Source organism: Chelonoidis abingdonii, chromosome 1, assembly GCF_003597395.2.
Source record: "Chelonoidis abingdonii isolate Lonesome George chromosome 1, CheloAbing_2.0, whole genome shotgun sequence".
In the NCBI taxonomy this organism is placed as follows: domain Eukaryota; kingdom Metazoa; phylum Chordata; order Testudines; family Testudinidae; genus Chelonoidis; species Chelonoidis abingdonii.
The window spans coordinates 137,131,135-137,147,227 of record NC_133769.1 but is presented as its reverse complement, the minus strand read 5'-3'; the positions used below and the strand labels follow the sequence as shown (position 1 = coordinate 137,147,227).

The 16,093-nt window shown below is 41.7% G+C and overlaps 1 protein-coding gene across 1 annotated transcript in view; it reads left to right on the top strand.

The window, feature by feature from the left end:
* LOC116826925 (potassium voltage-gated channel subfamily KQT member 1-like) overlaps positions 1 to 16,093 on the top strand; it is a 773,346-nt gene that overhangs the window by 452,483 nt on the left and 304,770 nt on the right. The window contains exons 12-14 of the mRNA XM_075070630.1: positions 1,591 to 1,666; positions 5,826 to 5,920; positions 7,241 to 7,281. Of these exons, the coding sequence (XP_074926731.1) occupies positions 1,591 to 1,666; positions 5,826 to 5,920; positions 7,241 to 7,281 (212 nt within the window). The remainder of the gene's footprint in view (positions 1 to 1,590; positions 1,667 to 5,825; positions 5,921 to 7,240; positions 7,282 to 16,093) is intronic.

Genomic DNA, 16,093 nt, shown 5'->3' with positions numbered 1-16,093 from the left:
AGCTGGAACTCTGTGAGCGAAGCTGAGTGCTTTCCTTTTGTCATAATAAAGGTCCTGTAGGCCAAATTACTAGTAAGCTGTCAGTGACACTTGTTTAATGGGTTTACACAAATGTAATGATTGGAACGTAACAATTCTGTTGATGACACACAAGAAGTTTTGGAATCCAGCTAACTTGCTTAATTTTTTTGACTCTGCAATGTTCTCTCTGTGTGTTTATGTATATACAATGTGCTGGGGGGAGAGCGGGGGCTATCTTGTATATACACACATTTCATACATCAGAGGGGTAGCCGTGTTAGTCTGGATCTGTAAAAGCAGCAGAGAATCCTGTGGCACCTTATAGACTAACAGACGTTTTGGAGCGTGAGCTTTCGTGGGTGAATACCCACTTCGTCAGACGCCTGACGAAGTGGATATTCACCCACGAAAGCTCACGCTCCAAAACGTCTGTTAGTCTGTAAGGTGCCACAGGATTCTCTGCTGCTTTTACATTTCATACAGACACTCTGTGTATAAATATATATTTTCAAACTGCAAATAGTGACTTGCTAAGATAGAAATCACAGTAAAATATTTCCATGAGGTTTAAAAAAATATATTCCTCAGATTGTGGTACATTCCTCAGTCAACAGGAACGATGTAATCAAAGAACAATTTTAAAGTGCTGCTTTGGCGTGGGCACTATTTCTTTTGTAACGCACTGAAATCATTACATCTTTAAGGCCTTCACTCTGTAAAGGGGCACTTCAGACCTGGAGAAACCAGGGCTGCCTGCTGGCTCCTTTCCCCAATGAGTGACAGTAGGGGAGAGGCAGTTGGCTCTGCTTTCAGAATATTTGGCGAATCCAGTCACCGTGCTGGCTGGCCTTTTCGAGGCTGTCATCAGATGTCAATGATGATGTCAACATAGAGTATTGCCCTTTGAGCCCTGTCGCCAGCTTGGGAGGATAAATATAACTTTGCTCATCTCACCAATTTTGAATGATTGGGAGGATGATATTTGCTAAATATATTGTGTGCAATATGATATTATGTGTGTGTAACTGTTACGTGTGTGTGTGTGACTGTCTATGTATTTGTTCATACTGGTACACACACACATAGTATGTAATATATGTATGCGTGTTGTGTTAGGCTTGTTTCAAATCTTCTGGTTTGTTATTCTCTCCTCCTCCCACCTCCTCTGAAGAATCAAAGCACTTTTCAAAGGACTTAATTTCCATGCTCTGGAGCTCATGGGCAACCATTCAATAAAAGCAAAATAAGGAATGTGGTCATGGTTCTAAAAACATTTCACATTCTTCAAACTGATGCCAGTTATAAGCAATGACAGTAATCCTGTCTAATCCCCCACACATTTTATCTTTGTACACCTGCTTGTACTGTCTCTCTTATCAATTTATTATACTTAGAGCCAGAACTATAGAAGAAGGCAAGGCAATGGAACAAAAGAGACGTGTGCTAAATGTACTGTGTTATAAATTTGCATTGTAGAAGAGTATTAGGACATGTTGTATTTCATTGCTTACAGTCATCTTCTGTTGTGTTTCTTTTTTTCTTTTTCTTTTTGTGTGTTTTATTTGGCAGGTTAACTGAAGCACACCGAATAGCTGTCAAAGTCATAAGGAGAATGCAATATTTTGTGGCCAGAAGAAAATTTCAGGTAAGCAGCAATATTAACAGTAGGGACAAATGAGAAAGATAAGTGGTAGGGGGAACAATGGGTTGGACTTTGAAAATGCTCAGTGGGTACAATTTGCCCTTGAGCACAGGGCTGGAAAAAGGCCTATGTACTTAAACAGTAGGTCTCATGCTTGCCTTCTACATAGGGGCAAATTTCACAATGTGTTCAGAACTCCTAGTTAACGTCAGGGTAGTGTTCCAGAACACTCAAGCATTCAGCATTTCTAGAATCAGCCCCATCATTCTTTTTCATTCATCTTTTTTTGTTGTACCTTTAATTTCTAGAGTAATTGAAAAAATATCAGGTTTTTTTCCTGTTGAATAAAACAATCAATATGCTCGTGTATTGTTCAACCAACAGAAAAGACTACATAGAGGGTCCTGCTACAATGCAGTTGTATATGTATTGTATATGATGATCATCTAGTAAACCTCTGAAAAAAAGACTGGAGAATAGTTTGAGTGCAACAAAATAGATTTAACTGTTTTAGGAGTATATAATACAATGTTGCTTTCAAAATCATGATCAAGATTTTCCGAAATGACTAATGGTTTTGAATGCCCAACTTGAGACATCTTAAGGGGGACCTGATTTTCAGAAAGTACTGAGCATCAATTTTCGGAACAATTACTTTCTTTAAGGACTTGCAAGTTATTCATCCAAAATTTGAAGCACCCAGAATCACTTGTCACTTTGAGAAATCTTTCTCATTCACCTGCCTACGGTCTAATTCCCTAATTTCCCATTACAATAGCACTTTATTGTGAATTTAATTATGATATTCTTCTTGCAGTAACTGGTGACCTGATTTTCAAAGGTACTGAGCACCTCCAGCACCCACAAAGTTCAATAAAATATGTGGAGACTAATTATTTCTGAAAATCTGGCTACAAGTTTCCCACACATTGCATTAGTTCATAGTTTTCATACTATTTTGAGATGATATAAAAAATAAAAAAGAGAGAATATGGAGTATGAAGAGAACAGGTTTCAAGCAGGTTTGACTTAAGCCCTAATATGTAATCACAAGGGACAGAAATGTGAGATGAGATTGCAATGTTCAGAACCAAAGGACCTGAGTTTGCAGCTTTTGTAAAGATATCCTAGCCCAGAAGTCTTTGTGTATTAAATGAGTTTGTGAAATCAATATTCAGATGACCTTATGGTCACAAAATGTAGGCTAAGGTAGACCAGAGTGTGAGATAGATTTGGGGAATTCATATACAGATGACTTGAGTTTCAGATGTGCTTGGATGTTTATACTCAAAAGACACAGAATTTGAGATGGATTTAGAGTGTTGAGTCCAAATGGCCTGGACCAAGGATAACTTAAGGGGGAAAGGAGTCCAGTAATGGGGAGTCTGAGAATTACTTGTAGGGCCAGCCTTAGGGAAAATGGTGCCCTAGATTAACTTGTATTTTGGCTCCCCTGCTGCTTCCCTGCCCACCCCACACTGCCCCTGTGCCACACTGCCTCCCTCAGCCTTCCACCCATCCCCCCACCACCCCCAGGCTACACTGCCTCCCCACCCCATTGCCCCGAAATCCCTTCGGCAGCCTCGCACGCCAGGCCTGCCCCACTCCTTACCTCTTGGCCACTGCACCACCCTGACCACGTCGCCCACTCGTAAGGTTGGCCCTGATTACTTGGGCTCACGCAGTTTTGCCAAATTTGCCAAATTTTCCTGGGGGTCTCCATTATATCTTTCCTCTAGTTGTACTGTATATTGTAGTATTTTTCAGTCAGAACTTGAGAAGAGATTGTGTTTAGTCGAGGCACGTCTGTGGATGCTGTGCCAGAAGTTGGCAAGGGCATAAGATGTTCAGGTCTAAGGAGGGCTATTGGGAAAATGGAAGAAAAAGAATAGAAGTAGAGGGATTTTTTTTTTAATCTTGATTCTTTCCAAACTTTAGGCTGGGCTCAGGCAGCATTCAATGTAGAGTACTTTACAACACAAGGCTTTAGTGCTGATGATTTGATATCAGGGATAAAGAGAGTTTTAGGGAGAGGAAGTGAAATTTTTTTGGGAATGAGAAGAATTAATTATGCACATGGTAACACACATTTAAAAATAAAAACAAAAAGCTAGTACATTTAGGCTCTGGGCTGTGCATCATCTGTAAATAGAGAGTTCCCAAAAGAAGAGAGAGGGTTAGCCAAAATGCACTCAAAGCACCCCTGCCAGTCAATCCAAAGAGTGATATTGGCACTGTTTCTCTGGGGGAAGACAATAGCCTGCTTTTCTGGCCAGAAATAGTGATGTGTCAGCGTCTACTACAAATGTAGCTGAGAAAGTGGCGGGGGGCGTATGGGAGGGGAATGGCAGTAAATTGAAAGCTTTAAACACACACACAACAAAACTCTAAGCTCTGTTGAAAGCAATGCTACAGGTAACTACTGACTGAAGAGCACGAGGAGCGTATTTTGTCATTAAGAGTTTTTGCTTCTTCATTTTACAGGATTTATTTCCACTCCAGTTGCATGCTTTTTATTTGAAATGTCTATATGGCTGCCTTCCAAGCATGACTCCAGCACATACTGTAGGTGTTCTGTGCATGTGTGCAATGGTGCATGCTAATGGCTCTGGCTGAAGCTGTGGCAGAGTGGAAACAGACAACAAGATGACTAATGAGCTGTTTTCAGTTATTTTCAATTACTAGATTTGCCGTGTACCTTTTTTTTCTTGATCCAAAGCCAAAAGGAAGACATCTTGCCCCATATTTCCCACTGTGCCGATAGCTATGAAAATGCTTATATTTTCAAAAGCAGATCAGCTTTTTTCTCCCCTAATTTGTCCATACTGCACCTTTTATAATCACATCATTTCATGCAAATTAAAAAAGCTTATTTATAAAACGGTATCTCACCAGCCATATCCATCAATTGGCGGTTAGCAGCAGCAGCTGGACTCAGGCTTAGAAAAGGGAGAAGTCAGAGAAACCCTGGAGTTTTAGCATTTTTGCCTTTGTAGCTTCACTTCTATTTTTAATCTTAGTTGTTCCTTTTTGCATCAAGAAATGTTGGGTAGATATGGGCCCAAACCAACTCCGAATCCAAATACAGTCAAGCTTTGAGGAAGCTCCTGTCTCACCAATGATCTAGACCAAAACCCTGTCACTAAGCATTCCCAAAGTTTGGAAGAGTTTGAATTTGGCTCCAAGCTTTATGAATTGGGCTTCTCTCTACTGTTGAGGATTACAGCAGAACGACTTCTATATTGTTCTGTAATAAGCTGAGAAAAGTCACACATGTAACCTTCATTCAGTTATATGCCATGGCTTTCTGTGCTTAAAATGGACTGTGATGCGCCAATATTTTTCTCAACATGTGATAGTGTAAAGGCGTAACTCTTATTGACAGTAATGAGTATCGCTCAGCTATGTTTCTGTGCTGAATATGCACTCCTATAATTTCCAGGAATATCATATTTTTCAGTTATTACAGAGAACTTTCCAAAACAACAAAAGCCCTAGAGGATCAAAACGGATGGTCCAACTGCAGGGCCAGTGCAAGGATGTTCCGCACCGTAGGCGAAACTTCCACCTTGCACCCTCCCCCGTCCCCGAGCCGCCACTCTGAGGCGCACCCCCCCATAGCGCAACTCCCCCCCTCCGCCCTGAGGTGCCCACCCTGCGGCAGCTCCCCACCTCCCACCCTCTGCTTTGAGGCACCCCTCCCCCACCCCAGCTCACCCCTGCTCTGCCTCCTCCCCCGAGCGCACCATCGCTGCTTCAGTTCTCCCTCCTCCTAGGCTTGCAGTGCCAATCAGCTTAGGTGTCGCAAGCCTGGGAGGCAGGAGAAGTGAAACACCCACAGCGTGCTCGGGAATGAGGCAGGGCAGGGGTGAGCTGGGGTGGGGAGTTCCCCTAGGTGCCGCCGCCCCCCTTACTTGCTGCAGGCGGCCCTCCCCGCGCCCCCCTGCCCCAGCTCCCTCCTCCTAAATGCCAGCGGTGACCAAGACAGCCGAAGAGCCAGCCGCCATGGTCTTTGCCAAAGAAAATGCTGTCCCCCAAATCCTAGCGCTCTAGGCGACCACCTAGGTTACCTAAATGGTTTCACCGGCCCTGTCCAACTAATATAAATGAGTGATGTAAAACAAGGGTTATAACACAGTCTCTCATATTACTCCTTTCACAGCAAGCTCGAAAACCATATGATGTACGTGATGTAATTGAACAGTACTCTCAAGGACACCTTAATATGATGGTTCGCATAAAAGAACTTCAACGAAGGTATGTCCTGTCTGTCTAATCAAATATTTGATTTCTCCAGTGCTGGCTGGCTTTAGAAGAGAAGTGTACTTAATGAACAGTAATTGTCAAAAATTGCAAGATGAGAGCATGATATCTGCAAGGTTTGACTTTGTCAGTTTTTAACCCTTTTTTTAACAAAGTTCAAAATTTTTGTCAACATCCTCAGCAAAAAATCAAAAGGGAAGAAAAGAAATTGAGGTAAATAGTGTGAAATTTAGTGCAGGTTATGACAGGGCCGCCCAGAGGATTCAGGGGAGCGGGGGCAAAGTGGCGGAGCTGTGATGCTTGGGTTCACCTAGGGGCAGTCCGGGTCTTCGGTGGCATTTTGGTGGCGGGAGGCCCTTCAGTCGCTCTGCATCTTTGGCAGCACTGAAAAGCGCCCCCCACTGCCGAAATGCTGCCAAAGACCTGGACCGCCACCGGGCCAGGGCTCACGGGGCCCCTGTGGGGCCCGGGGCCTGGGGCAAATTGCCCCACTTGCCCCCACTCTGGGCGGCCCTGGGTTATGAGCATTTCTGACCTGTTCTCACAAAAGAAAAAATCTTCCAATAATGACTTCCCTTTCTAGCTCCTCTCTATACCTCTCCATGGTTGGGAGAAATCGTCATTTCACCTGTACTTGCCTGTCTGTCTGAATCTTCTCTTCTTCCCCTTTCCTCTCTCACAATTACTCCTCTGTCTTGCCTACTTTTCTGTCACATACTTTCTCAACTATTGAATCAATCATGTGAAATTTTGCCTTAGAAAGGTACTTCTGGCTTTCAGCATAGGTTTGACTTTTTTCTTTGTAGTGCATTGATGAATTCTGAGGAGACCAGAACCAGATCTTTCACCCACTGAGGCAAAATTCCTATTGAGCAGGATAGAGTCCACTTATTCAAAATAAAATGATTTAAAAAAACACACCCCGTCTCTCTGTGATTCAGGGAACAGTTATGAATATTAAGAAAGCCGTTTTATCTGTATATTCATAGTTACTGGATTCAGTGCAATACAGGTCTAAATTGCTTTAGCTATAAAACGAAAACAGAAGAAATAAGTAAAATATCAGTGCTCATAAAAACCACAGTAACAATGCAGCTTTATCCCAACAAATAACAATGTATAAAGGGCGAGACTGCTGACTGTATGTAAATCCAGTCATGCAAGACCAGTATTTTCACTTGCCTTGCTGTTGGTTTAAAACTACTGTTCTTTTGCATGAAAAATATGTATGTGTACTATTCCAAGCAGCAAACAATAAGTTGTTTGATAATTCTACTGCTGGCCAACTAAAATGTTTGTCTATTTTCTTTTCAGACTGGATCACTCCTTAGGGAAGCCTGGTCTTTTTCTCCCAGGTATGATGACTATATATTTTGTATAAAATGAATGGCTCCATCATTCAGCAGAAATAACTGTTGGTAGACTAATGTAGACCAATCATACAGTCAGTTGCTGGATGCAGTTAATAGGCCCAGTATAAGTGCAGAAGGATTGGTACTTGGGATTCATGTAGGGCTGCTGGAATTAAACAGAAACTGAATACAGCTGTTAAAAATGTGTACAAGGGCATAAATGCCTGAAAACTTCTCCTACTATGAGATTTGCCATACCAAACTGCTTTCTAAACCATCTATGGCTGGGCTTGGGTATACACCATTAACACTTTAAAAGGTCTTTTCCTTTTAGAAAGATTCTATGGGTTTGGATTTAGGATCAACATTTTCAAAAGCACCTAAGTTCTATTTTTACAAAGTGACATTAGGCACTCAGAAGCATCAGTCTCACTGAAAGTCAATGGGATTTAGAATTCTGAATATTTAGTTCCTTTTAAAAATGTGATTTAAGCCCCTAAATCACTTAGTGTTTTTTTTAATTTTTACCCATATTATCCTATAGTTAAAATGAAAAATAACACAAGAAACATGAATATCTCTCAAAATGGAAGAAACTTTTAAAGTCTGACCACTGCAGGGGACTTACAGCAAAGTGGAATACGCAGTATGCTCTTCTGCCTCATAACTAAATTGTTGTTTGGGCTGTAGGGAAAAAAATTAGCTAGCTTGCACACATTTATGTATGTTTGCACTCTGAGTTATTTTTTTTTTTAATTGCATTGTGCAAACTGAGTTTTTGAAAATGTTGTGAGGCTTTAGGGTTTTTTTGTTTTTTGTTTTTTTTACTTTGGGTTTAATATTACCAGATTAGAGCTATAATTTGTATTACTTGAACATAGCATTGGAGGTGACTGAAATATGTTTTCTGAGACAACTTTTTGTATCTAAGGCAGAGAGCGAGAGAGACATTTGACTGTAAAGAGCATAACTGTGAGATAACATTCCAAGCAATTTTGAAGCTGAGTACTCTCCATGCTTCATTAAGCATCAGGTCCCACAGATGAGGCTACTAAAGTTTAGTCCCTAAATCCTAGCTCCTCCAACCTATTTTGCCTATTTGGATTATATCAAATAGCTTTAGGGATTTAAACAAGTGTTGAAATAAAGTCGTTTGAGGCCAAACCTGCCCCAGTGGTTGTCTGGGAGCTGTAATCAGCTCCATTCCAGGCAGCTCACAAGCAGACACTACATTAGAAGCAAAGAATTTTCGGGGAAGAGTGAGGCCTGTAAGGTATCACTGGACTACCAGGAGCCCTCAGGTTTGGCAGTGAGACCCTATGCTAGTGACATGGTCTGAAAACCCCATCCTGGAGAATGGGGAGCAGTGGGAGGATTTCAGTTCAAACTAGGGTCTGCTACAATTTTTTGTAATGAAAAATCTTATCCTTCATTTTGCATTAATATTCTATTTTACACAAATATCTAGTAATACAAAGAAAAATTCTGGTAAGTCCATCTTCAGACCTGATTATGATGCCCAGCCTAATTTGAGAGCAGACTTAGGATCACCAGGGCTCTTGGAGATATTTTATGCAAGTGATGCTTGCTGTTCCAGACAAGAACATTGCAGCCCCATCACTTAAACAACTTCCTCTGCTAATCCGTTCATGGAACAGCCTTAGTGCAGAACGGCTGCTCTGAGACAACATTTTCAGAAGTTACCACCTTTCAAAGGTGATGCTGCCAAGAATGACGCCACTCACCATAGCCTGCCAGCTCAACAAAGTTATGCCACTTGCAGGCAAATATGACAGCACCCACAGGGGAGCTGGCAGCATCATAAATATCAGCTGGAGACAGGGAAAACTGGAGATGGTTCTTAAGGTTGCAAGACTTAAATGTCTCAGTTATAGGTTTGCAAGACAAAGAACAGAAATGTTCTGATCTACCTCTTATTTTATCTGACCCTCTCCCTAAGTTCAAGAATGATGGGTAGGTCCAGATAAATAGTTCCAGATTTCACCCACCTCATTTTCTGTACTGGGTGACTTTAGTTTTGCAAACTAAAACCAGGAGTGGTTTTGATTTCAATCCTATTTTATTCAACAACATTCAGGTGAATTCAGCAAAATGGTTGTAGGTTGGTCCCTTTCTGACAGTGACAGATGCTTGCACTTTCCCATCCACTCTGAACACCTGAGATCCCTGAATTTTCATAGGCACGGCTGTCCAGTGTTGCATTAAAAAGGAATTTTTAAACAGTGCATTCTTCACAAGCAAAGGCATTGCTGAGAATCTCCTTCATCAGCAATATGGGTGTATTCTCTAGTCTGCTGGATTTTTTTGCATTCATAGCTGGCAAAGAAACGATAAATAAAAACACAGGGAAAATCAAAGTATTGAAAAGAAAAATACAGAAAGAATGTTGCCTTCCCAATGATTTCTTTGTGGTTTATTACCAGCTTTATTCAAAGAATCTTAAGGTCTGATCTAAAGCCCATTGAAGTCAATGGAAATGTTTCGATGGACTTCAGTGAGTTTTAGATCAGACATCTTTTGAATCTCTGTTGTCAATACTGACAACACTATACATGGTGTGATACTATAGTTCTAGTTTTAGATCAGCATTCACTAGTGAATGACATAAATATGGACAAGATATTACAAATACATGATAGAAATAGTTTGTGTTAATTAGAAGTAATTATTGGCTGTTTTCACTCAAAATTCCTTAAAGACTGGACATTTTAAAAAGCCAAAGATAATGCTTAGCCACCTGGATAATTAATGGTCAAATTTTGAAAAGTGCTTAAGTCCCATTTTCAAAGTGAAATTGGAGATTCAATAATATTTACTAAACAAAACAAACACCTATGAGATGGTAGAAATCATAAAATGTAAAATAGTAACAAGCGACCTTTTGCACCCAATGAAGTTCAGTGGTTTTGAATGCAACTTCAGAGAATCCCCATGGCTGTTCAGGAGCACAGGGGAAGACTAATGCCACAAAAGATTCAGTGTTTGGGCTAAAATAAGTATCCAAAGATTGGTGCCTCATCAGACCTACCTGTGTGTGTGCAACACAACTGGAAATCCAGCAGAAACTGCCTTTCTTGTGAGATTTTTGGCACTTTTTCCTGTTTTGGGGTGTTCTTAGCAGGAGTTCCTTATTTTGTGTTATTCTGTTTCCAATCAGTAACTAGAAGTGAGGAAGAAGAATCTTTCAGAAGCTTAATAAATATTCCTCTTTCATATCCCCCCTTAGCTTGGAAAAGAGGAGACTAAGGGGGGAATATGTTAGAGGTATATAAAATCATGAGTGGTGTGGAGGAAGTGAATAAGGAAAAGTTATTTACTTGTGCCCTAATATAAGAACTAAGGGCCACCAAATGAAATTAATGGGCAGCAGGTTTAAAACAAATAAAAGAAAGTTGTTCTTCACACAGCGCACAGTCAACCTGTGGAACTCCTTGCCTGAGGAGGTTGTGGAGGCTAGGACTATAACAGCATTTAAAAGAGAACTGAATAAATTCTTGGAGGTTAAGTCCATTAATGGCTGTTAGCCAGGATGGGTAAGGGATGGTGTCCGTAGCCTCTGTTTGTCAGAGGGTGGAGATGGATGGCAGGAGAGAGATCGCTTGATCATTACCTGCTAGGTTCACTCCCTCTGGGGCACCTGGCATTGGCTACTGTCAGTAGACAGGATACTGGGCTGGATGGACCCTTGATCTGACCCAGTATGGCCGTTCTTATGTTCTTAAATGTGTTCAGATCAATTTGGCTTTTAAAAATGGGTTAATATATGGGATATGGGAGTCAGTGTTTCTTTAAGTATTGTTTTACTCCTCCTCCCCCAGATAAAGATGAGGAAGGTAGGGTCAAAAAGAAATTTGCCAGCAGAGAAAAAAAAGCCCTCAGCAGACATCATTTTATATAGATACAGGCTGCTCTCCATCTTGCCTCTGAATGTGTTTTTCACTTCTGAATGAAATTAGTTCCCATGTAGAAACGACTATGCACCACTTAAGTCCCATTTTCAAACCTAGATGGGAGTCTATTCACCATTTACCTTGGCCCTCTACACACGGTCAAATTTCATCCCCTTTAAATAGTTACTAAGGATACTTACAGTATTTCATATTAAATTAGTCCCATATTTATTTTATAAACATTATTATGACTTCATGGCCAAATACTGGCATCTGCACATTTTGGAGAAGGTGCAGAAATACAACACAGCTATGTAACAAAATCCAATGTACTTCTGTTCTTCATCTCAGTTGAAGAAGGGATCAAGATTACTTAAATTATGACCAAAATGATCTAATCACTAAGCCCTAGATTATTTTCTTATCTATTATTTTAGAGTTCCCAGATGTAAATGATCAATTCTTTTCAGGTACAGCAGTCTACCTGCATTGACTTTTAATTGCTTTAAAGAAGACAAAAAAGTGCGGTGTCTTCTATTAGCCCATTTCATTCCAAGTGACCCACAGTAGTGTGCTGGGCTTGATATATTTTCCTGAGATTTTGAGGAGCCTTTTGCAGTCTGGGCTACTCCACAGGTCACCCAGCTCCAATTCTCCCTTTTTTTACCCTTAGAAAAATACTTCAAAATAGAAATGAAAAAAATCTCTGGCAACTTCATAATTTATAAAACAATAGTTTGAGATGTGCTAAAAATTGAGTCTTATCGCTTACCTTGTGAAAATGCAACAGATCCCTTCCAGCTCAAATCATTTTCAGGCAGTTTGGCAGGAATTCACGTACTGAGTTACTACCCATAAGTATTTTTTCTCACTTATAAAAGAAACAAACATATTTTTAACGTTCTTGTACATTATGTTCTGATGCGATATGGCATAGTACTTTAGTAAATCGTAAACTAAAAAAAAGTCATTTTCTTCCATTTCACTTGTTCTTTTTTTCTTCCTCATTTTAGATGTGACATTCACTGTTCCCTTGCAGAAAATGTTTCATAAGTGTTTCAATGATTTAATCTGTTCAATTTTTGGGTGACCAACTTGAGATTTCTTGTTCCTGGTTTTCATCAGTAGGAGCTATGACTGGTCTGCACCTCTGAAAATAAAGACCAAGGTGTCTCAAACTGTCCACTAAAAATGGGTGGTACCCCAGATTAGTGAACACTTCTGGAATGTTATCTCACTTTGTTTTTTAAACAAGTACTGTATGTGTGTGTGGGGGGGATGAATTTAGGGTTGCCAACTTTCTAATCACACAAAACCAAACACCCTTGCCATGCTCCTTCTCTGAGGCCCTTCTCCGAGTCCCTGCTCACTCCATCTCCCCTCCCTTCATCGCTCACTCTCTCTCAACCTCACTCATTTTCACTGGGCTGGGGCAGGGGGTTGGGGTGCAGGAAGAAGTGAGGGCTCTGGCTGGAAGTGCAGGCTGTGGGGTGCGGCTGGGAATGAGGGATTTGGGGTGCAGACTGGGGCCGAGGGATTCAGAGTGCGGGAGGGGCTCAGGGCTGGGGTAGGGGATGTGGGCTTCAGCTGGCGTGTGGGCTTTGGGGTGGGGCCGGGATGAGATGTTTGGGGTTCAAGAGAGGGCTCTGGGCTGGGACAGGGGGATGGGATGCGAGCTCTGGGAGGGAGTTAAGAGTGTGAGAGGGAGTTTTGACCTGGGGCAGGAGGCTACGGTGTGGGAGGAGATTTGGAATGTGGGCTCCGTCCAGACAGTGCTTATCTCAGGTGGCTCCCAGTTGGCGGTGCAGCAGGGGTAAGGCAGGCTCCCTGCCTACTCTGGCTCCACATGGCTCCCGAAAGTGGACGGCATGTCCAGTTCCTAGGCTTAGAGACGGGCAGCCAGAGGTCTCTGTGCACTGCCTGCAGGTGCTGCCCTTGCAGCTCCCATTGGCCGTGGTTCCCAAGCAATGGAAGCTGCGGAGCTGGTGCTTGGGGCAGGGACAGCGTGTGGAGCCCCCGTGACTACCCGTGCACCTAGGAGCGAGACATGCTGCTGCTTCTGGGAGCTGCACAGAGTCAGGGCAGGCAGGGAGCCTGCCTTAGCCCCTCTGCACCACTATCTGGAATTTTAATGGCCAGGTCAGTGGTGCTGCCCGGAGTCTTCAGGGTCGCTTTTTAACTAGGCATTCCAGTCAAAAACCAGATGCCTGGCAAACCTAGAGGAAGAACACATCAAGGAGCAACAATTTATATAATAATAAAGTCTACAAATGAACTGGATGACTCAAAAGATATTCTCTATCAATCTGATAGTACAGGATGCTTCCTATTGTATATCTACAAGTGCTTTAACTAGTCTAAATTTAAACAGAGTAAATGAAGGGCATTTATCATGTTCCTAGGAAGATTACTCCACTGTCTGATATTGACTAGCATCAGGAAGTCTTTCTTAATATTTAGCTTAATTTTTCCTTATATCATTTCATCCTATTATGCTTAATTATACTCCCCTCTTCATAATGATCTCAACATCCTCTCCCTTCTTTGTGTGTGTTTATGCACTTCACATATTGTGATGGGGCAAGGCCAGATGGCTACAGTAAAGTACTGAGAAACAGGTATGTTAGCCCCAGGCTAAACAAATCCCTAGGACCATGGTAACCAAATGGCAGTTGCTCCAGGTTAATCAAGGCACCTGGAGCCAATTAAGAGGAGGACGCACTCGAGCTAGCAGGTCACAATCTTTCCACAGTAGACCAACACAAATACAGTTGGAAGCATTTTGTGTGCGAGAGTGGCCTGCTGGATCCAGAGATTTGTGCTATTTGGACAATTTATTATTAGTTTAAGAACTCATAAACCTTCTGAAACTTTGAAGAGACATATTCCAGGATCCTGGTTGTCTCATCTCCACAACCAAGTGCATTTGCGGATTGATACGGAACACACAGCCTATACATTAAATGCAATGGTTAGATCCTAACATCCCCCACATGTGGATTAGGACAATATGCATGTTTTCTAACTCTGTGCTTCACAATCCCTTGGGGTTTGTGTGAACAGAAGTGGGGAGATTAGAGCTCTATATGCCCAAATCTTAACTTCGCTACCCATCGTCAAGTAGCGCAAGATCCCAGTTTACATTTAAACATCTTTACAGAGTAAACACTTTTTTGGTAGAATTTGCACGATGACCATCTTCAAAGCACAAGTCACAGGCTATAGGAAAGCTTTACATAGCTTCAGATCAGATGAAATCCAGACTGGCAGAGATGCTTTGCATTTCTAACATCAGAGGGAAACTCTGGGGTCCAACTTAATTCACATGGGTTCCACATAGAACTGGTAGAATTTTTTCCTCAAACAGGTTGGGTCTTTTGTTGGAAGAGAGTTTTTTGTTGAAAACAGAATTTTATGTCAACACAATATTGGGGATTTTAATTGAAAAGTGCAATTTTTTGGCAATCAAAATACTGAAATTTTGGTTGTGGGTTTTGAGCCCATATTCCAGTTTCACTTTTGAACCCCCCCACAACATCATTTTTGGGGTTTCGCAAAACTCCCCCAAATCTGAAGAAATGTTGCATCAAAATTAATAAAAAAATGTGAAATTGTCCTGCGAAAAAAAATTTCCTATCAGCTCTAATTAATACTAACTTCATCTATGTACAAGCTAGCCCAAACAAAACCTAACCAAGTTACCAATATTTCTCATTTTAACTACTCCAGTTATACTTGTAGTAGAAAAACAGAAGACAGGAATTGCTTAGACAAATGATTGGAAGGCGCGTGCTATTTTGGGCATTCCTCTCAAGTGAAGCTGAAACATACTCATGCCAATGCTCAGTCAGCTGTGGCATGGCTTTTCACTTCTCTGACATGCATGCTCGTATCTCACAGAAGGTTGCAAATCTTTTGTGGTTTCTGCGTTAGCCTCCATATTAGTTATGTATTTCAGCTGTTTTTGTAAGTATTGCCCTCTATAAAACGCTGCAGCTTTTATAGAAGTAAACTGGGGTGTATCGGTCAATCTGGGAAGCCTTTTGCTTTATGGCCAGAAGGAGGGGCAATGCTCCTCAAATACACTGTTCTAATTGTATTTTCATTTTCTATCTGTTTTTACATTATTCTTCTTACGTCTTTTCACAAATATGATTTCATTCCCATTCCTTCTTCTGCATACTAGATTATTGCCTTGTTAAGTAGTAGGAAAAGATTGACAGACAACTATAACACCTGAAACTCCGTAACTTTTGTGTTTTTTACTTTGTAACTTAAGTAACAGTCTTTTAATGTAGGGCTGGTTGCTGGATGGTTTTTTGGTGTGTGTAATTAATATATGCGTAATATCTGGGTTAGCCAATATATTAACATTATACAAATATATATTGTGACAAGTTCTCCTCCACCTTGGTGGCGTCCTGCGCTTATTGGTGGATGTTCACCTCAGTGATCTTCCTTCTTGGTGGAACCCCCAGTCTGAGTCAGCTCCTCCTGTGTGCTGATCAGGAGTGCGAAGGTTGGGGGAACCCAGGCCCGCCCTCTACTCGGGTTCCAGCCAGGCCCTGTGGATCGCAGTGTCGTATAGTGCCTCCTGCTAACAGTTGGCGATGGACAGCTACAACTCCCTGCGCTACTTCCCATGGCCTCTCCAAACACCTTCTTTATCCTCACTCACAGTGACCTTCCCTGATGTCTGACAATGCTTGTCCTCTCATCCTACGCATATACCTCTCATCTCAGCTCTTGCCGTTCTTGCTCCCAGCTCCTGCACACACACTCCTCTCCTCTAGCTCCTCCGGCCTGACTGAGAGTGAGCTCCTTTTTAAACCCAGGTGCCTGAGCCTGCCTTGATGGCTGCAGGTGTCTAATTAAAGTACTATCTCTACTGCCTTCTAGAAAGA